Below are 22,404 nucleotides of genomic sequence, written 5' to 3'. Positions count from 1 at the left end.
TATTGCATCAGTTCTGTGTTAGCAAAACCTCAGAAGAGAAGGATTTAGGGGGGTAGTGATTTCCGACAGTCTCAAAATGGGTGAACAGTGCAGTCAGGTGGTAGAGAAAGAAAGTAGAATGCTTGGCTGCATAGCTAGAGGTATCACAAGCAGGAAGATGGAGATTGTGATCCCGCTATATAGAGCGCTGGCGAGACCCCATTTGGAATACTGTGTTCAGTTCTGGAGACCTCACCTACAAGAAGACATGGATAAAACTGAACGGGTCCAAAGACGGGCTACAAAAATAGTGGAAGGTCTTAAGCATCAAACTGATCAGGAAAGACTTCATGAACAGTATTATATTGACATGCTCCAATGCTGAAAAGTTAGATGTTCTACTTCCCCTCCTCCCCCTGAAAAGAACTCTGTTCCAACTGCCAGTTACCTTATATTAACACACTCTGATGCTACCCCTTCGCTAAGCTGGGCATGGGCGTGGCCAGTGCGTGACTCACCGGGCCTCTGGACTGGGAGCTTAAACATTCTACTCCCCCTCTTCACTTGAAAAAAATCTTCCAACTGCCTTATAATAACACACTCTGATGCTACCCCTTCGCTAACCTGGGTGTGGGAGTGGTCAACGTGTGACTCATGTCACTCATGCCCTCATCACCTCGAGGCTCGACTACTGTAACGCTCTCTACATGGGGCTACCTTTGAAATGTGTTCGGAAACTTCAGATCGTGCAGAATGCAGCTGCGAGAGCAATTATGGGCTTTCCTAAATACGCCCATATTACTCCAACACTCCGCAGTCTGCATTGGCTGCCGATCAGTTTCCAGTCACAATTCAAAGTGTTGGTTATGACCTATAAAGCCCTTCATGGCACCGGACCAGATAATCTTCGGGACCGCCTCCTGTCGCACGAATCCCAGCGACCAGTTAGGTCCCACAGAGTCGGCCTTCTTCGGTCCCATCGACTAAACAATGTCGTCTGGCAGGACCCAGGGGAAGAGCCTTCTCTGTGGGGGCTCCGACCCTCTGGAACCAGCTCCCCCCTGAGATTAGGATTGCCCCCACCCTCCCTGCCTTTCGTAAACTCCTTAAAACCCACCTCTGTCGTCAGGCATGGGGGAACTAAAACATCTCCCCCTTGCCCATGTTGTTTTGCCGTTTGATTGACTATGTACCTGTTTTTTATATATATTTGGATTGTTTTATGAATTTTTTAACTTAAAATTGTAATTAGATTGGTGGGCATTGGATTTGTTACTATGTACTATTTTTATTATTGTTGTGAGCCGCCCCGAGTTTGCGGAGAGGGGCGGCATATAAATCCAATAAATCTAATCTAAATCTAATCATCTGGCCTGTGGGCTAGGAATTTAGAACATTCTACTCCCCCTCCCCACCTGAAAATAACTCTGTTCCAACTGCCAGTTGCCTTATATTAACACGCTCCGATGCTAAGGAGTTACACTTTCTACATAAATTTTCAAGCTTTGCATGTCGATATATCAAGCCTGATCATAACTACTCATTAATTGTCAATTTATCCAGCCCTGTGCACAGATGTCCCATATGTTCCATCTGCCTTGCTTTACGAGGAACAGGCTCTGTTTTGAAACGACACATGAAAGAAGCGTTTTTAAAGGATCGTCCGTCTGTGATGTACGAGGGATTTGCTTCTCTAATGCCTCATGCTTGTCATATCCCAACAATGAGGATGAATGCATGTGTTCCCTGAGAAGTGCAGCCAGATTTAAACGAGAGTTCAAATATTCAGTTATTATGGGCTTAAAAAAAACAATGAAAGAAACCTATCTGAGATGCTACTGTAATTAGAGTATTTACTGATGTGCTAAATAAATGTGGTGGCTGTTGAAGTCCAAAGGTTTAGCGATATTAACAAAATAGCAGAATAACAGAGTTGAAAAGGACCTCGGAGCAGGGATGGAATTCAAAAAATTTCCCTATCGGTTCTGTGGGCATGGATTGGTGGGTGTTGCAGGGGAAGGATACTGCAAAATCCCCATTCCCTCCCCACTCCAGGGGAAGGACACTGCAAAATCTCCATTCCCTCCCCACTCCAGAGGAAGGATACTGTAAAATCCCCATTCCCTCCCCACTCCAGGGGAAGGATACTGCAAAATCGCCAGATAGTCTTTGTAGAACAAAACGTACTTTGCTTTAGCCATTCGGCTGATCTACAATGTTAGGAACTGCACAAAATCCACACCAGAGGTGGGTTCCTCCCAGTTCGTCCCAGTTCACCCAAACTGGTAGCGACTCACTAGTGATGTCATGATGATGTCACTGAACCAGTTCAGTCAGTGTGGGTGCAGCCATCTTTTTATATATATATAAGGGATTGGATACTGTAGCCTAGAGGAGAATTCTCTGCCTTACAAGGCAAAAGTTGCAGGTTCAAGTCCCAGTGGGTATGGCTAGCTGATGAGGCCAAAATAAGGCCGAAATTGATCTATCCTAGTCTCCCTTAATTTTCAAATTCAGCAAAAAAACATGTGACATATCTATATCTATATCTATATCTATATCTATATCTATATCTATATCTATATCTATATCTATATCTATATCTATATCTATATCTATATCTATATATCTATATCTATATCTATATCTATATCTATATCTATATCTACATCTACATCTACATCTACATCTATATCTATATATCTATATCTATATCTAAATCTATATATCTGTCTGTCTGTCTGTCTGTCTGTCTGTCTGTCTGTCTGTCTATCTAATCTATCTATCTATCTATCTATCTATCTATCTATCTATCTATCTATCTATCTATCTTTCCCCTGAGCATGTGTAGAAGCCAGGTTTCTGGCACATGTGATCGACAACTTGTTTTTGCTTTTTATTTTTGAACTTTTTTCTGATTTTTTAATTTTCTTCTGAGCATGGGCAGAAGCTGAGCTTCCGGAATTGCGTATGCGGTCGCCATCTTGTTTTTGGCTTTTATTTTAAATTATTTTTTCCAGATCTTTTTGCACTGCATCATCATCGTAACATGAGGATGCCTTGTTACTTCATACGGTATATATGTTCAGACAAAACTGATAGCTCGGGGCAAGGATTATTGCATATCTATGCTACTTAGTGTTGGCCAATCCAGCCTGTGCGGTTAACCACACAAAGTCAACAAAGACTACATACTCACAATAATAAGTAAGATACGAAACCATATCCACATTATCTCATCTATAAGCTACAGAAATATTCAAACCATAAATACTGATGTTTCTATAATTAAAAAGAACTTTAAGTAGGAAGGAAGGAAGGAAAAAAGGAAAGAAGGAAGGAAGGAGAAATGAAAGGAAAGATAATGAGAGGGAGGGAGGGAGGAAGAGATGAAGGAAGGAAGGAAGGAAGGAAGGTTAATAGATGGATAGTAACTAGTAGAAGAAAACAGAATAGTGGAAGGGATTGAAGGTTGGAGGGAGGGAGGAAGGAAGGAAAGAAAGAAAGAAAGAAAGAAAGAAAGAAAGAAAGAAAGAAGGAAGGACCTCAGACCTGCATGTAATTCTATTCTTCAACAACTGATTTATATTTTAGTGCTATAATAATAGTACTATAATACAATAGGGTAGTAATTGCAATGTACAGATTCTTCCCTAAAAGAACCTATAGACACAAGATGAGATTACGGTTGGGAAACAAAATTTAGGTGATTCTATCTTGGACAACTGCAGCTGGGCAAAAAAGCTCCAGAGGTCTATCTTCTATTTGTGCCAAAGCTACATTGTCTCTTTTTTGTCAATGTTAAAGTATTTGTTTCGTCCCTTAATGCATCCTTTGGAAAGGGGCCAACCAGTAGAGGACTCAAAATCAAGAAGATTTTGAACTAGCCTAGGGGTAAACCATTTTCCACCCCACTTCTCAACCATTTGATCCAAGATGATCCACTTCAGTGGTTTTCCATTTTACTTCCATCCTTAGATCATTTCTCAACTTCTTTTGTTAAACTTAAAAGCGTAAAAACTTAAAAGCTGGTATAAATACTTGTGGTCAGTGAAATTAGATGAACATATTGTCTCGCTAATATGTTTAAGCAAAATTGCTCCTGTAAGATGGAAAATTCATAAAGTCTATTAATGGGAGAATGAAACATGTTGTTATCCCTCCCTCTTTCATGAAAAAAAAATTAAGTAGAAAATCTATCAGAGTGTGCACAGCTTTACTAACCCATGAACAATAACAGCAAATAGAGATTTGTCATAAAATAATGGTTTTATCCACAAAAGAATATATACTATACATACACATACTATAGTCAGAGGTCAAACAATCAGAAATTACAGCAGGGAAGAACACAGATAGAGATGCCCTAACAGGGTGTCTTTTTATTATGCAGGCTCTTAAAGGGATAACAGGGATAACCTGGAGGAGAATCATTAACCCCCTCAGAGAGGGTCCGCAACTTGGGCGTCCTCCTCAATCCACAGCTCACATTAGAGAAACATCTTTCAGCTGTGATGAGAGGGGCATTTGCCCAGGTTCGCCTGGTGCACCAGTTGTGGCCCTATTTGGACCAGGACTCCCTGCTCACAGTCACTCATGCCCTCATCACCTCGAGGCTCGACTACTGTAATGCTCTGTACATGGGGCTACCTTTGAAAAGTGTTCGGAAACTTCAGATCGTGCAGAATGCAGCCGCGAGAGCTATCATGGGCTTTCCTAAATATGCCCATGCTACACCAACACTCTGCAGGCTGCATTGGTTGCCGATCGGTTTCCGGTCACAATTCAAAGTGTTGGTTATGACCTATAAAGCCCTTCATGGCATTGGGCCAGAATATCTCCGGGACCGCCTTCTACCGCACGAATCCCAGCGACCGGTTAGGTCCCACAGAGTTGGCCTTCTCCGGGTCCTGTCGACTAAACAATGTCATCTGGCGGGACCCAGGGGAAGAGCCTTCTCTGTGGCGGCCCCGATCCTCTGCAACCAACTCCCCCCAGATATCAGAGTTGCCCCCACCCTCCTTGCCTTTTGTAAGCTCCTTAAAACCTACCTCTGCCGCCAGGCATGGGGGAATTGAGACTTTCCCTTCCCCCTAGGCTTACAAAATTTATGCATGGTATGTTTGTATATATGATTGGTTTCTTAAATTGGGTTTTTTTTTAACTACTTTTAATATTAGATTTGTTTATATTGTTTTTTATTGTTGTTAGCCGCCCCGAGTCTATGGAGAGGGGCGGCATACAAATCTAAATAGATAGATAGATAGAGATAGAGAGAGAGAGAGAGAGAGAGAGATGGATGGATGGATGGATGGATGGATAGATAGATAGATAGATAGACTAAAAATCTTGCTCATTCATTCCCATCATTACATAATTGAAGCAGCTGATCAGCTCTTAAATCACAACCCTGACAGCTGTCATTCCCAACCACACTGTGAACTTACACTCAGTGGCTCCTGGCTTATGTTATTGATGTTCAGCGACAAAATGTGATCTTTGCTGCCGACATAGATCCGATCTTGATCTTCATCCATCACTAATATCCTGTAGTCTAAGGGCTGATGGGAGAGGGAGTAAAATTGGGAGGTTCGGGTTTCCTGTAGTTCTGCAAAAAAGAAAAAAAGAAATCTGAAATTAATTTACCTTCCAGAGACAATGAATTTCACTAGAGATGTTTTCAACAACTAAAAAAAAAAAAAATCCAACACAACTTGAAGAAAAACAAAACAGTAAAACAATTGTGCATGGCCATAAAAATTTTCAGCAAAGATGAAATAATCTCTCTGACAAAAAAGACGGTTTTGCTTTTACTCTTAAAAAAATATCACTTTACTTATGAAGCATCCAAAAAATAACTTCATCCAGCCATCCAAGCACTACTGTTGTATTAATGGGAACTATTATTTGTAGCTGTTTTTTAAAAAAAAAGAAAAGAAAAAAAACATGATATGTTAAACAACTAATCAATGACATGTCTTCATACACTGTGACAGACCAAGATCAATGTTGAAAAGCCCAGACAAACACATTTCATTTCACATTTCTCTGAATTGAATTAGCAAATATCAATTAAGATTCATTTTGGTTTTAAAAATAAATTGTATAAATTTTCTATTTATTACATTTCTTACGCTTAATAAACATCATGTTGCCTGGGTATTTAAGTTGTTTAACAATGCAAATTCCTTTCTTATTATCTATCCCTTTTCTGTTTCATTTTCAATGTACTTCTAAACAACCTAATATATTCTTCGTTATCTCTCCATTTTGTGATATTTCTCAATTTTTCCAAAATAAAAAGGTTTATTTTGTTTTCAGGTCAACTCACAAAACCCCCCTTTGAAATAATGTTGGAACCAGTCACATGGCCTTTAAGTCACACACCCCTGGTCACATGATTGTCAAGCCACTCCCACCTGGTCACATGACCATCAAGTTTGGACCGGGAGTCACTGCTCACAGTCACTCGTGCCCTCATCACCTCGAGGCTCGACTACTGTAATGCTCTCTACATGGGGCTACCTTTGAAAAGTGTTCGGAAACTTCAGATCGTGCAGAATGCAGCTGCGAGAGCAATCATGGGCTTCCCAAGGTATGCCCATGTTACACCAACACTCCGCAGTCTGCATTGGTTGCCGATCAGTTTCCGGTCACAATTCAAAGTGTTGGTTATGACCTATAAAGCCCTTCATGGCACTGGACCAGATTATCTCCGGGACTGTCTTCTGCTGCACGAATCCCAGCGACCAGTTAGGTCCCACAGAGTGGGTCTTCTCCGGGTCCTGTCAACTAAACAATGCCGCTTGATGGGACCCAGGGGAAGAGCCTTCTCTGTGGCGGCCCCGGCCCTCTGGAACCAACTCCCCCCAGAGATTAGAATTGCCCCCACCCTCCTTGCCTTTCGTAGGCTACTTAAAACCCACCTCTGCCGCCAGGCATGGGGGAATTGAGATACTCTTTTCCCCCTAGGCCTTTCCACTTTTATGCATGGTATGTCTGTATGTATGTTTGGTTTTTATATTAATGGGTTTTTAATCGTTTTTAGTATTGGATTATTATTGTACGCTGTTTTATTATTGCTGTTAGCCGCCCCGAGTTTCTGGAGAGGGGCGGCATATAAATCAATCAAATAGATAGATAGATAGATAGATAGATAGATAGATAGATAGATAGATAGATAGATAGATAGATAGATAGATAGATGTACACACCACAATAATTTATCATGCATCTATCTATCTATATCTATCTATCTATCTATCTATCTATCTATCTATCTATCTATCTATCATCTATCTATCTATCACCTATCACCTATCACCTATCACCTATCTATCCATCCATCCATCCATCCATCCATCCATCCATCCATCCATCCATCCATCCATCCATCCATCCATCCATCTATCTATCTATCTATCTATCTATTTATTTCTACCTCTATCTATATGTATATATGTTTGCATATATGTATATATTGCATATGTGTGTGTGTGTGTGTGTGTGTGTGTGTGTATCACATGTTTTTGCTTAATTTTTAAAATTAAGGGAAACGACGATAGCGCTATTTCGGCCTTGTTCTGGCCTCATCAGCTAGCCATACCCTTCCTGGGATTTAATCCTAGGGCTTCTGCCTTAATCCGACAGAAATATTTGTTATGTTATGTTAATATGTACTATAATACTATAGTTGCTTGATTGATAGATAGATAGATAGATAGATAGATAGATAGATAGATAGATAGATAGATAAGTCAAACCCACAAAATAAACCACGCCCACAGTGCGACAGTAAAAAAATTGGCAGCCCATCACCGAAAGTAACACCCCAAAATGTACATATTTACACACCTTTAATTTTTATTTTTAAGGCATGCTGCTTAATGTGACAGAAAGGATGAAGTTGGAATTTGATATTTGTTTCTCCGTAATCTCCTCTGAGAGTGGAGTATTCAAAGTTTGGAGTGTCGTTTTTGCTAGGACAGCATTTTACAAATGTGTGAGCTGAACCTTTCGTGACTTCAATAAAACCTGATAAGTGTTAAGCCTTGAGAGAAGATGCATAATTAAGTCTTTTCCTATAGTTGCAAAGCAACTAAATCAGGATATTTGAGCCTTCATTAAAAGGGGTGCGGAAACACATCAATTCCATACTTTGATTTGCTGCTATTCTTATCCTAACACCACACTGAAAAGATCAGCAGTCTAGGGTGTTGTGTTTTTTTATTTGCAAAGAATTTTAGAGGACTGCAAAGCCAATGTATCTGAGTTTCAATTCCAACCGGTCATACATTTGGTAGAAATAATAAATAGTTGTTATATATTGTGGATTCCCCCCCCCCCCCCTTTAAGGAATCTAGGTCTAGAACACTGGTTTTCTTCCATGTAATTCAGAATCCTATGCCTTAAGGTTTTATCTTAAAAATTCTTCATCAAAGAAAGCAGTGGGATATATTTGTCAAAGAAGACACCAGATTGCTAAACCATTTAGTAATTCTACAAGACATAATTTTGAATAGCAATAAAAGCAAGATTTTAATCTATCAGCAAATAGCTACTGATCCTTATTTCAAAGGAGTTGCCTTTGGGGAGAGGAAAAGGTGGGAGGGGGAGGGAAGGGGAAATGGGGAGACAAAGAGGAGGAGGAGAGGAAGAAGACTAGGAGGAAGAGAAGAAGGAGAAGAGGAGGAGGAGGAGGTGGTGGTGGTGGTGGAGGAAGGAGGAGGAGAAGGAGGAGGAGAGGAGGAAAAGAAGAAGGAGAAGAGGAGGAGGAGTGGGGAGGAGGAGGAGGTGGTGGAGGAAGGAGGAGGAGGAGGAGGAGGAGAGGAGGAGGAGGAGGAGGAAGAGAAAGAGGAAGAGGAAGAAGAAGAAGAAGAGGAGGAGAAGGAGAGGAGGAGAAGGAGGAGGAAGAGGAAGAGGAAGAAGAAGAAGAAGAAGAAGAAGAAGAAGAAGAAGAGGAGAAGGAGAGGAGGAGAAGGAGGAGGAAGAGAAAGAGGAAGAGGAAGAGGAAGAAGAAGAGGAGGAGGAGAAGGAGAGGAGGAGAAGGAGGAGGAAGAGAAAGAGGAAGAAGAAGAAGAAGAAGAGAAGGAGAGGAAGAGGACTAGGAGGAAAAGAAGAAAGAGAAGAGGAGGAGGAGTGGGGAGGAGGAGGAGGTGGAGGAAGGAGGAGGAGGAGGAGGAGGAGGAGGAAGAAGAAGAAGAAGAAGAAGAAGAAGAAGAAGAAGAAGAAGAAGAAGAAGAAGAAGAAGAAGAAGAAGAAGACCCTGTGGGGCCACTCTAGGAATCTCCTGGGAGGAAACAGGGCCGGAAAAGGTGGGGAGAAGCCTCCCTGGGGCCTCTCTAGGAATCTTCTGGGAGGAAACAGGGCCTCCACCCTCCCTGTGGTTTCCCCAATCACACACATTATTTGCTTTTACATTGATTCCTATGGAAAAAAATTGCTTCTACTTACAAACTTTTCTAATTAAGAACCTGGTCACAAAATGAATTAAGTTATTAATAAGTAGAGGTACCACTATACAATTATCCCTCTGCAGAAATCCAGATTAAATCCTAGTTCAGTCATAGTAGCAATTGATTCATGGCACGATGGGCTTTTATAGACGGGCCTTTCCATTTGTAATGCAGAAATTGAACTCGTAGCTCCTTGGCTCGTAAAATATATGACCTCATAAAAGGGCCATTCAAAGTATGTTAGGACGGAAGAAGTCTGCCATTCCGTAAAGGAATAAATTTTAATTTCCAAAGAGACTGTTGAGAATTATAGCTGATCATCCCTATTGTCTCAATGAGATGTCTGCATTTTCTGAAAACACGTAGAGACAGGAAACACTTTGATTAATTACCTTGCCCTTAGCATTAATCTTTGTGGATTAACCTACTCATAGTTTAACAGTGATGCTACAGTGCATAGTTATTAATTAGGCTTATCATCAGGCATATCCTACTCTGAGCCTTTTATGGCAATCTTACCCGTTGCGTTTTGCACCAAAATATTCTGCCTCTTGCAACATACCCTGTAATTTTCTTTGAAAAATAGAAACATAGAAGACTGACGGCAGAAAAAGACCTCATGGTCCATCTAGTCTGCCCTTATACTATTTCCTGTATTTTATCTTACAATGGATATATGTTTATCCCAGGCATGTTTACATTCAGTTCCTGTGAATTTACCAACCACGTCTGCTGGAAGTTTGTTCCAAGGATCTACTACTCTTTCAGTAAAATAATATCTTCTCATATTGCTTTTGATCTTTGCCCCAACTAACTTCAGATTGTGTCCCCTTGTTCTTGTGTTCACTTTCCTATTAAAAACACTTCCCTCTTGAACCTTATTTAACCCTTTAACATATTTAAATATTTCAATCATGTCCCCCCTTTTCCTTCTGTCATCCAAACTAGACAGATTGAATTCATTAAGTCTTTCCTGATAGGATTTATGTTTAAGACCTTCCACCATTCTTGTAGCCCGTCTTTGGACCTGTTCAATTTTGTCAATATCTTTTTGTAGGTGAGGCATCCAGAACTAAACACAGTATTCCAAATGTGGTCTCACCAGTGCTCTATATAGCGGGATTACACTCTCCCTCTTCCTGCTTGTTATACCTCTAGCTATGCAGCCAAGCGTCCTACTTGCTTTTCCTACCACCTGACTGCACTGCTCACCCATTTTGAGTCTGTCAGAAATCACTACCACTAAATCCTTCTCTTCTGAAGTTTTTGCTAACACAGAACTGCCAATACAATACTCAGATTGAGGATTCCTTTTCCCCAAGTGCATTATTTTACATTTGGAAACATTAAACTGCCGTTTCCATTGCTTTGACCATTTATCGAGTAAAGCTAAATCATTTACCATATTACAAATGCTCTGGGTAGTACATATGAAAGATGCACTATACAGAATTTTCAATCATTTCTTTCTCTTTTACCTCTTGCATACAGGAAGCACAAACCCAATCCCTTTATTAAGTTTCTACATATAAAAATAGAAAGAAAAAGAAAAAAAATTAAACAAACAGAACATACAAAGAAAAAAGGAAAGAAAAAAAACCAAGATAAACAGACAAATGAGCATATAAACTTAAACAACATATAAAAGGTATTCAGTTTCAGTAGTATTCTTTATATGCACATAGATAGTTATTTGCTTATCCTCAATTAATATTTTCTTTCACTAAGTACATCTATTTATTTGTTATATAGAAGACATAACTTGTCAACCATATTGTTGACTCTCACTATCGAGTGACCTAATATTAGGTATTTGTGTCTGGTGTGTGGAATTGTGGGTTTGTTTTCTTTATTTCTGTATACAGTGGTACCTCATCATACGAACTTAATTGGTTCCAGGAGGAGGTTCGTAAGATGAAAAGTTGGTAAGATGAAACAATGTTTCCCATAGGAATCAATGTAAAAGCAAATAATGCGTGCAAATCCTTCAGGAAAATCCCAAACTTTAGAAGGGAGGCGAACAGAGGGCAGGGAGGAGCAGCTAAAGGGGGTGGGTGGAAGAAGCGAGGCTAGGCTAAAGGGTGAGTGGGAAGGAAGAAAGGAAAGGGGGCGCCCCTCCCTTTTCTTTTTTCAAAAGACAGTTTCAGTGCCTTTGCAAGCATGCAAAATCTTTACTCCTCCAAGCTGCCCCTCCCTTTTCTTTATTCAAAAGACACCGTTTCAGTGCCTTTGCAAGCACGTTGTTCTCTGCAAAATTTTTCCTCCCTCAAGCTGCCCCTCCCTCCTCCCTTTTCTTTCTTAAAAAGACACCGTTTCAGTGCCTTTGCAAGCACGTTGTTCTCTGCAAAATGTTTCCTCCCCCAAGCTGCCCCTCCCTCCTCCCTTTTCTTTCTTAAAAAGACACCATTTCAGTTCCTTTTCAAGCACGTTGTTCTCTGCAAAATGTTTCCTCCCCCAAGCTGCCCCTCCCTCCTCCCTTTTCTTTCTTAAAAAGACACCATTTCAGTTCCTTTTCAAGCACGTTGTTCTCTGCAAAATGTTTCCTCCCCCAAGCTGCCCCTCCCTCCTCCCTTTTCTTTCTTAAAAAGACACCATTTCAGTTCCTTTTCAAGCACGTTGTTCTCTGCAAAATGTTTCCTCCCCCAAGCTGCCCCTCCCTCCTCCCTTTTCTTTCTTAAAAAGACACCATTTCAGTTCCTTTGCAAGCATGTTGTTCGCTGCAAAATGTTTCCTACTCCAAGCAGCCCCTCCCTTTTCTTTCTTCAAAAAAGGGGGGGGGAGAAACCTTTTCATCCCAGCAGCAGCTGCTTGGGTTCGTAAGGTGAAAATAGTTCGGAAGAAGAGGCAAAAAAATCTTAAACACCAGGTTCGTATCTTGAAAAGTTCGTAAGAAGAGGTACCACTGTATTATGTTGTATTCATTTTGGATATAAAAACGGATTTGTTTTTAGGGGTTTTGTTTTCCGTCGATTTATGGTGCAATGTTATTGACGGCTCCACCCTGGCAATCAAAATGACATTGGGTTGAGGTCTCTGACATAATTGTGCTTAAGGAAGCGGTTGTACAACTTGGTTTTCCTGCACGGCTGGTGCAAACTGGTTTCTTGTTCAAACACATTTCTCACTGCACAAATTCACCCTATCGTAAAAAAATACTTGCCGTTGTTCCTATCTGGGTATCAAGAGTTTAAAATAGCACTGGGAACTATTTCAAAACTTCTGGGTGTTCCCACATGAGATATGGGCTTATCGATCGGGGCGACAATTAGACCCTTGTTTGCCAGTTAACAGAATGTAGCTGGTGCATGGCCAGGGGCAAATATTATTTAAGAAGTAGAAAGAATCAAACATCTAATGTGAACAAAAGACTTCTGGCCTGTCAGAGATATGATTGAGGATGCGTGTATAGCGCTAGGGCTGTGATGGCAAAACTTTTTTCCTCCTGGGTGCTGAAAGAGTGTGTATGTGCATTATCGCACATGTGCAAGTGTGTGTGTGCATTATCGCACATGTGCAAGTGTCCACACCCATAATTCAATGAGTGGGGAGGGCAAAAACAGCTTCCCCCGCCCATGGGTGGGCAGCAGGCAGGACAGGATGGAACATAGTTCCACCAGCGGAAATGAAGATTCGTGCACAGCTCCAGCTGATCGGCGGCTGTCACTTCCTGGATTATTGGTCTCGGCTGGGATCTCCTTTTTTTCCCCCCTGCTATTGCTGCTGCGTCTGCGCTCCTTGCTTTTTTCCTCTTTCCTCCTTCCTGGCCTTGGATGAGCTTCCCTCTCTCCTGCCCGGCTCCCCTCCAGCCTCACGCGGCCACCTCCCGCCTGAGATGCAAGAAGAAGGTGTGGGTGGAAGCGGCGCTGGCAGCATTTATGCTTCTGGCAGCAACTGTTCGCCTAGCTACCCAGCCTGAGGCGGAGGGAGGTGACACAGGAAGGAGAGCGAGGGTAATGCGAAGCAAATTTATTTATTTTTTATTTATTACATTTGTATGCCGCCCCTCTCCGCAGACTCGGGGCGGCTCACAACAGCAACAGAAAACAATATATAATACAAATTCAATAATTAGAAAGCTAAAAACCCATAATTTAAAAAACATGCACACAACATACCATACATAAACAGTATAGGCCTGGGGAAGATATTTCAGTTCCCCCAGGCCTGACGGCAGAGGTGGGTTTCAAGGAGTTTGCAGAAGGCAAGGAGGGTGGGGGCAGTTCTAATCTCAGGGGGGAGCTGGTTCCAGAGGGTCGGGGCCGCCACAAAGAAGGCTCTTCCCCTGGGACCCGCCAAATGACATTGTTTAGTCGATGGGACCCAGAGAAGGCCAACTCTGTGGGACCTAATCGGTCGCTGGGATTCGTGCGGCAGAAGGCGGTCCCGGAGATATTTTGGTCTGATGCCATGAAGGGCTTTATAGGTCAAGACCAACGCTTTGAATTGTCACCCCAGCGAGCGACACTGGTAAGGTTGTAAGTCGAGGACCAAAGAGTTCACTTGAACAATGATGATCAATCCACTCCCACCTGATCACATGGACGACAAGCCACTCCTACTCAGTCGCATGACCATTAAGCCACACCCACAAAATAAGCCACACCCATAGCGTGGCAGTTAAAAATTTGGCTGCCCATTACTGCTCCCGCCCAAGGGAGGCCCTCTGGAAGCCAGAAACAGCCTGTTTCCCAACTTCTGGTGGGCCCAGTAGGCTCATGTTCCCCTCCCAGGCTCCAAAGGCTTCCCTGGAGCCGAGGGAGGGTAAAAATGCCCTCTCCCATCCCCCTGGAAGCTCTGTGTGAGTCCAAAATCAGCTGGCCAGCACACACGTGCACGTTGGAGCTGAGCTAGGGCAATGGCTCGTGTGCCAGCAGATATGACTCCATGTGCCACCTGTGGCACCTGTGCCATAGGTTCAACCATCACTGTGCTAGGGCAATTATTATTATTTATTCAATTATTATTTATTAGATTCGTATGTCACCCCTCTCTGGAGACTCAGAGCGGCTCACAACAATTACAAATTATATATAGATTAACTAAACAAAAGGACAGTTTTGTCTACGGACAATGGGATTTTGGGGGTTCTCCGAACTGCACAGAATCTTAGCTAGAAGTTCTCCAGAACCCCTGCCAAACCCCAGCAGCCCACCCCGGGATGCAATGCAGAATAATATAAATTAACATTTTGACATGGTGAGAGAGTGCAAATAATTTATTCCGGGGATGGAAGGTGACAGCACCAGCTAGGAAAGCACTGCTCACACATCACCGTAACTTTCGCGGATCTGCGACCTTACACTTACAAAGTCCTCAGCCCGACATATGGTGTTGCTGAGTCCTGAATCCGTTTATTTCTTCATTAGGCAAGTGTTAATTTTTCCATCTGCTTCTCTGGATTTCGTTTTTTTTCCCCCGTCTTCTTTCACCTTCCCTGTAAGACGCTAAACATTTCCCCTCAAGTCACTGGCACTACTTTGAAAGCGGCATGAGTGTGTGAATGCACACAACCCTTCCACGGTTGAGTGTGCAGAACACAAACCATAGAATAACCGAGTAGGGAGAGACATGGGAGGCAGGCAGGGTTTCCTACCTTTCGCTGCTATCGGAACGCTCCTGGAGATCCGGCGCATACACATTCATGTCTAGCGGGCAGGCACATACATTCTCACATAAGATTTAGCTTCTGCACATGTTCCAGAAGCCGAATCTTACATGAGAACATGTGAACGAATGAGATTTTGGTGATTTCGCTGATATTTTTGCTTCCTTGCAAAGCCTCATGCGCAAGAGCCTCCTCACATGAGATTTCGCTTCCAGCTCATGCGCAGAAGCCGAGTCTTGCACATGCGTCACAGGCATGGAATGTGCATCTCCATTTCCACTAATGGATCACCAATCCCTTCCTTACTGGGTGCAACCCGCTACTGATTCTAGATCTTCTAGTCCAGGGGTAGGCAAAGTAGGCTCTTCTATGGCATGTGGACTTCAACTCCCAGAATTCCTGAGCTACCATGATTGGCTCAGGAATTCTGGGAGTTGAAGTCCACAAGTCATAGGAGAGCTAACTTTGCCTACCCCTATTCTAGTCCAAGCAGGAAAGTCTATACCAGTGGTGGCGAACCTTTTATCCCTCGAGTGTCGAAAAAGCGTGTGGACACACTATCACACCTGTGTGAGTGCCCATACCCCTAATTCAGTGCCTGGGGAGGGTGAGAATTGCCTACCCTGCCCTCTGGAGGCCAGAAACAGCCCAGTCAACTAAACAATGTCGTTTGGCGGGACCCAGGGGAAGAGCCTTCTCTGTGGCGGCCCCGACCCTTTGGAACCAACTCCCCCCAGATATCAGAGTTGCCCCCACACTCCTAGCCTTTCGTAAGCTCCTTAAAACCCACCTCTGTCATTAGGCATGGGGGAACTGACATTCTCTCTCCCCCTAGGCTTATAAAATTTATGCATGGTATGCTAGTATGTATGATTGGTTTCTAAATTGGGGTTTTTTAAATTAACTTAAATATTAGATTTGTTCACATTGTATTATTATTGCTGTGAGCCGCCCCGAGTCTGCGGAGAGGGGCGGCATACAAATCTGATTAATAAATAAATAATAAAATAAATTTCCAACTTCTGGTGAGCCCAATGGGCTCATTTTACACCCTCCCCAAGTTCCAGAGGCTTCCTTGGAACCTAAGGAGGGCAAAAATGACCTTCCCTATCCCCCCCTGGAGGCCCTCCGGAAGCTGAAAATGCCCTCCTAGAGCCTCTGTGTAAGCCAAAAATCAGCTGGCCATTGCGCGTATGTGTGCTGGAGCTGAGCTAGCGCAACAGCTCATGTGCCGGCAGATACGGCTCTGCATGCCACCTGTGGCACTCGTGCCATATATTCACCATCACTGGCCTATATACTCATGATGGCAAATCTATGGCACATGTGCCACAAGTGGCACGCAAAGGCTCTCTATGGTTTCTGGCATGCACATGTGCACAAAGCCAAGCTGGTCTTCAAGTGCACTGGAGCACTGGAAATCTGAAAGATAGTCTTTACCATTTCGTCCTTTAAGGGGTGGAATGGACCTCAAGTCTTTGAGTTGGTTGCTTACAAAGTTATAGAAGACACGTGTGGACTTTGTACGTTGAAAGCTTCCTTCTTGATCAATGTGATAATTGGTACATTCAGACTTTATTTGGTGACACAGATTTTTGTAATGAGTTTTAGAAGTTGGCAACGTTAGCCTGTTTTATTTTTTCGTCAAAGAGATCTTTTTTGGGGGGAGGATTGTAATTTTTTGGTTTCTAATGTGGTTTGTCATGCTTTTCAAAAAGAAGCTTTAATGTGTTCTCCAAACATGGAGGAAACTCAAAATCTTTCCATCCAAACTTGTATTTTGGCCCACGGTATTTACAGCCTGGGGAAGAAGGTCGAACAAAGAGTCGGCTTACCAGAACAGATTTTCCCTTCAGGAAATTAGAGTTAGAAATGGAAAACTTTCATTTACTACGACCGATGATGTTTTCTCCTGCCTCAATGATGCATTTTTTTTAAAGAAGGTGATATGTTTGATATGCAGAAGTATTGACTGCGTGGATCCCCAATTTCATTTGAAAGTAAATGTATAAACTTAGCATAATTCAATCTGCATTTCCAATAAATGTAGGCCACAAAGATAATTGCAACATTTTTTACTTTTGTGTTTATAAAGTTTTAAGTGCAGTTTTTATAGCAGCTGCCATCTATCTTCCTCCCTCCCTTCCATTATCTCCCCTTCCTTTCACTCACTCACTCACTCCCCTTCCCTTGTCCTCCCTTCTCCTCCCTTCCCTTCCCTTCCCCCTTCTCTTTTTTCCTTCCCTTCTTCCTTTCCTTCTTCCCTTCTCGACTTCATTTCACATTCCCTTTTTCCTCCCTCCCTCCCTCCCTTCCTTCCCAATTTCACTTATCCTTCCTTTCTAACTTCCTCCCTCCTTCCCTTCCTCTTACTTCCCTCCTCCTCCTTCCCTCACTCCCACCCCTTCCCCCCTTCTCTTTCTTTCCATCCTTCCTTCCTCCTGCCCTCCCTTATATACTGTGAAGCAATATATATCTAAGTGTTATTGCTGTTCCTTCCTTCCTACCTACCTCCCTTCCTTAATTCCTTCCTTCCCTCCCTTCCCCTTCCTTTATCTTTCTTCCTCCCTCCCTTCCCCTTATTTCACATTCCTTCCTTCCTCCCTTCCTTAATTCCTTCCTTCCCCCTTCCTTAATTCCTTCCTTCCTTCTTTCCTTCCTGATTTCATCTCTCCCTCCCTTCCCCTTATTTCACTTTCCTTCCTTCCTTCCTCCCTTCCTTAATTCCTTCCTTCCCCCTTCCTTAATTCCTTCCTTCCTTCCTTCCTTCTTTCCTTCCTGATTTCATCTCTCCCTCCCTTCCCCTTATTTCACTTTCCTTCCTTCCTTCCTCCCTTCCTTAATTCCTTCCTTCCCCCTTCCTTCCCCCCTTCCTTCCTTCCTTCCTTCCTGTCTTCCTCTCTCCCTCCCTTCCCCTTATTTCACTTTCCTTCCTTCCTTCCTTCCTCCTTTCCTTAATTCCTTCCTTCCTCCCTTCCTTAATTTCTTCCTTCTTTCCCTCTCTTCCCCTTACTTCACCTTTCTTCCTCCCTCCCTTCCCCTTATTTCATTTCACCTTCCTTCCTTCTTTCCTCCTCCCTCCCTCCTTTTCCTCCTTCCTTCCTTCCTTCCTTCCTTTTAATAGACAGCAGCCCTTACCACCAGCAATGCAAGAATGCCAGCCTGCCTCTCCTTAAGAAGCCTCCCTTGTCTCCAACGTTCCCTGGAGCAACAGCCAACAGCTGCCCCACCCGTCTCTTCTTCCGCACCCATCCTTCCTTCCGTGTGAATTGGAATGAAATCTTCCCTGACTCAAGGCTGTTCACATCAACGGTATGTCTCTCTCTGTGTGTGAAACGTGTCTGGTTCTGGTCCAAACCAGCAGCCTGAGAAAGAAGCCACAAGTACCTCAAGTCCAGGAGACAAGATCTCCTTCGCTACCAAGGTCTTGACTCCGTGCCACTGAAAATTTTTTCCGTCTTATCATATAAACTTCAAATACACAACGTCTTGGAGTTTTTGTTTTATTTTTTTACCCCCGGTTGATATTTTATCTGGTATGTGGTTTTCTGGGGTAGCAGATCTCTGCTCTACGTTTATGGCTTCCAGACTGCAGCAGGACCTGCCAACTGTCTGCAGTGGTTTCATGGTGCCAACGGCAGGAGGAAGCAGAAAGAAAGAAAGAAAGAAAGAAAGAAAGAAAGAAAGAAAGAAAGAAAGAAAGAAAGAAAGAAAGAAAGAAAGAAAGCAGGGAGGGAGGGGGAGGAAGGGAAGAAGGAATGAAGGAAGGAAAGAAGTAAGGAAAGGAAGGGAAGGGAAGGAAAGGAAATGAAGGAGGAAGGAAAGGAAAGGAAAGGGAAGGGAAGGGAAGGAAAGGAAGGAAGGAAGGAAGGAGGGAGGCAGGGGAGGAAGGGGGAGGGAGGAAGGAAGGAAGGAGGGAAGGGGAGAGGGAGGGAGGAAGGAAAGGAAGGAGGGAGGGGGAGGGAGGGAAGAACAAAGGAAAGGAAGGAAAGGAGAAGGAAGAAAGAAAGAAAATAAAAAAGAAAGAAAGAAGAAAGAAAGAAAGAAAGCATGGAGGGAGGGAGAGGGAAGAAGGAATGAAGGAAGGAAGGAAAGAAGTAAGGAAGGGAAGGACAGGAAAGGAAATGAAGGAGGAAGGAAAGGGGAGGAAAGGAAAGGAAGGAAGGAAGAAGGGAGGGAGGGAAGAAGGGAGGAAGGGAAGAAGGAAGGAAGGAAAGGAAGGAAGGAGGGAGGCGGGAGGGAGGAGGGAGGGAAGAAGGAAGGAAAGAATGAAGGAAAGGAAGGAAAGGAGAAGGAAGGAAGGAAGGAAGGAAGAAAGAAAGCAGGGAGGGAGGGGGAGGGAGGGAAGAAGGAATGAAGGAAGGAAAGAAGTAAGGAAGGGAAGGGAAGGAAATAAAGGAGGAAGAAAAGGGAAGGGAAGGAAGGAGGGAGGGAGGGAAGAAGGAAGGAAGGAAAGAAGGAATGAAAGGAAGGAAGGAGGGAGGCGGGAGGAAGAGGGGAGGGAAGAAAGAATGAAGGAAGGAAAGAATGAAGGAAAGGAAGGAAAGGAGAAGGAAGGAAGGAAGAAAGAAAGAAAGAAAGAAAATAAATCAGCAACGGGGACACCTTAATGGTTGAAGACTATAGCAATAGCATTTAGATTTATCTACCGCTTTATACTGCTTTTGGCAGTCCATCACTGGAGGGAAAGATTCCTATTCACCTTCCCAAAAGGTAAATGATCCCATTTATAGTTAGTCTGAACCCAATCCACATTGACCTCCTACAGTTCCCCATCGGTCTCGGAGGGATTCTAGTCTGATGCCATGAAGGGCTTTATAGGTCGTTACCAACACTTTGAATTGTGTCCAGAAAGTAATCGACCAGTTGATGAGACATGGGCATATCTAGGAAGGCCCATGATAGTAATAGCAATAATAATAATAATAATAATAATAATAATAATAATAATAATAATATATAATACACATTCATCACATGCTATTTGTATACCAGTGGCAAAGAACTGGTGGGATCATAAGCCCGAAAAAGTGGTCGGAAATGAGCAAGCAAAACTACTGTGGGACTTCCGACTTCAGACTGACCGAATTCTGAAGCATAACACACCAGACATTGTGATCGTGGAGAAAAAGAAAGTATGGATCATCGACATCGCAATCCCAGGAGACAGCAGAATTGAGGAGAAGCAGCTAGAGAAATTAGTGAAATACGAAGATCTAAAAATCGAGCTGCAATGACTCTGGCATAAGCCAGTGAAAGGGGTCCCAGTGGTCCTTGGCACGCTGGGCGCAGTGCCAAAGGATCTCAGCGGACATTTGAAAACCATCGGAATTGACAAAACCTCCATCTGTCAATTGCAAAAGGCTGCTTTACTGGGATCGGCAAACATAATTCGCCGCTACATCCCGCAGTCCTAGGTGCTTGGGAAGTGCCCGACTGGTGATGAAATACGAAATCCAGCATGGTGATCTCATTTGCTGTGTTGTACTGACATAATAATAATAATAATAATAATAATAATAATAATAATAATAATAATAATAATAATAATATAATAATATATAATACACATTCATCACACGCTATTTGTATAATGAAGGAAATAGGCTAATAATAGCTTAACAATCAAAGGGATTGCTTCTATAACAGCTATGTTAAGCTTCATAATTTTTTTCCCACCCCACCAAAGAAAGCTTTCACACTTCTAACTTGAGAAATATACCTCCTGAAAATAAAAATAAAGTAAATCAGCGACCCGCTGAAATACAAGGAACAGAACAGCTCTGATGATAATGTAGAAACATTCCGCTTATTGAGCTGGGCCACTCCAGGACCAGAGGACTGAAATCTCTAAATATTTAGCTTATTGCAAATGTGTTTGGGTTTGTTTTCAGTGAATTGTCATAAAAAGCAAGATGAATGACTTTACCTCCCAAGGAGATGTGACTATAAAAAGACACAATTTCCCAGCATGGCAAGAAAAAAGAAAGAAAGAAATCCCATTGATGGGTGGGAGAGGGTGAATTTTTTGCAGGAAGGGACAATTTTAGACCTCCAGCTGCAATGGAAAGGAGGTGTAGAAAAATGCTTTCCCTAGGTGGTATGTTTCTAGTAGCATTGTTCCCACTGTGCTTTTAATTTCATAGTGAGCAACAACTCATAATCTCAGACATTAACACCCTTGAAAATGTCCAAAGATACTTCACCAGAAGAGCCCTTCACTCCTCCACTCGAAATAGAAGACCCTACAAGACTAGACTTTCAATCCTGGGCCTAGAAAGTTTAGAACTAAGACGCCTTAAACAAGATCTAGGTATTGCCCACAAGATCATATGCTGCAACGTCCTGCCTGTCGGCGACTTCTTCAGCTTCAACCACAACAACACAAGAGCACACAACAGATTTAAACTTAATATTAATTGCTCCAAACTTGACTGTAAAAAATATGACTTCAGTAACCGAGTTGTCGAAGCGTGGAACTCATTACCGGACTCCATAGTGTCATCCCCAACCCCCCAAAACTTTACCCTTGGATTATGACCTATCCAGATTCCTAAGAGGTCAGTAAGGTCAGTACAAGTGCACTAGAGTGCCTTCCGTCCCCTGTCCTATTGCTCTCCTATATCTCCTATACCTTTCTTCTATTCCTATATCTCTTCTTCTGTTCTTTCATTGATATGTTATATTACTATATCTTCTTTTCTATTCTTTCTTAGATATATTTTACTATGAGTATCTCCTCTATAACCTTCATCATGTATTTTACTATGTGTATATAGATATATACCCACTAAAACCCTCATTGTGTATTGGACTAACTAACTAACTAACTAACTAACTAACTAACTAACTAACTAACTAACTAACTAACTAAACAAACTAAAACAAACTAAAACAAACTAAAACAAACTAAAACAAAATAAAACAAAATAAAACAAAATAAAACAAAATAAAACAAAATAAAACAAAATAAAACAAAATAAAATAAAATAAAATAAAATAAAATAAAATAAAATAAAATAAAATAAAATAAAATAAAATAAAATAAAATAAAACAAAACAAAACAAACTAAAACAAACTAAAACAAACTAAAACAAAATAAAACAAAATAAAACAAAATAAAATAAAATAAAACAAAACAAAACAAAATAAAACAAAATAAAACAAAATAAAATAAAATAAAATAAATAAAAAAATTCTGAGACATGCTACTACACCAAAATTTGTTATAAGCCACCCAGAGTCCCTAGGGAGTTGGGTGCTGTTCTTCCTGGCCACAGGCCACCCGAGAACTAAGTAATAAATCAAACACACACACGCAGGTTTGTAAAAAGAAAACAAGGGTTGTTCTTTATATTCAGAAA

At 42.2% G+C, this 22,404-nt stretch overlaps 1 protein-coding gene across 1 annotated transcript in view; it reads right to left on the bottom strand.

Moving 5' to 3' along the window:
- Positions 1-22,404, bottom strand: part of SEMA3C (semaphorin 3C) — a 131,272-nt gene that overhangs the window by 57,924 nt on the left and 50,944 nt on the right. Inside the window, exon 3 of the mRNA XM_070754687.1 lies at positions 5,427-5,587. Coding sequence (XP_070610788.1) covers positions 5,427-5,587 — 161 coding nt within the window. The remainder of the gene's footprint in view (positions 1-5,426; positions 5,588-22,404) is intronic.

This window comes from Erythrolamprus reginae, chromosome 6 (genome assembly GCF_031021105.1).
Source record: "Erythrolamprus reginae isolate rEryReg1 chromosome 6, rEryReg1.hap1, whole genome shotgun sequence".
NCBI classification, from domain to species: Eukaryota; Metazoa; Chordata; class Lepidosauria; order Squamata; family Dipsadidae; genus Erythrolamprus; species Erythrolamprus reginae.
Note: the sequence above shows the minus strand (reverse complement) of the source record. Positions and strands in the feature narration are given on the sequence as shown.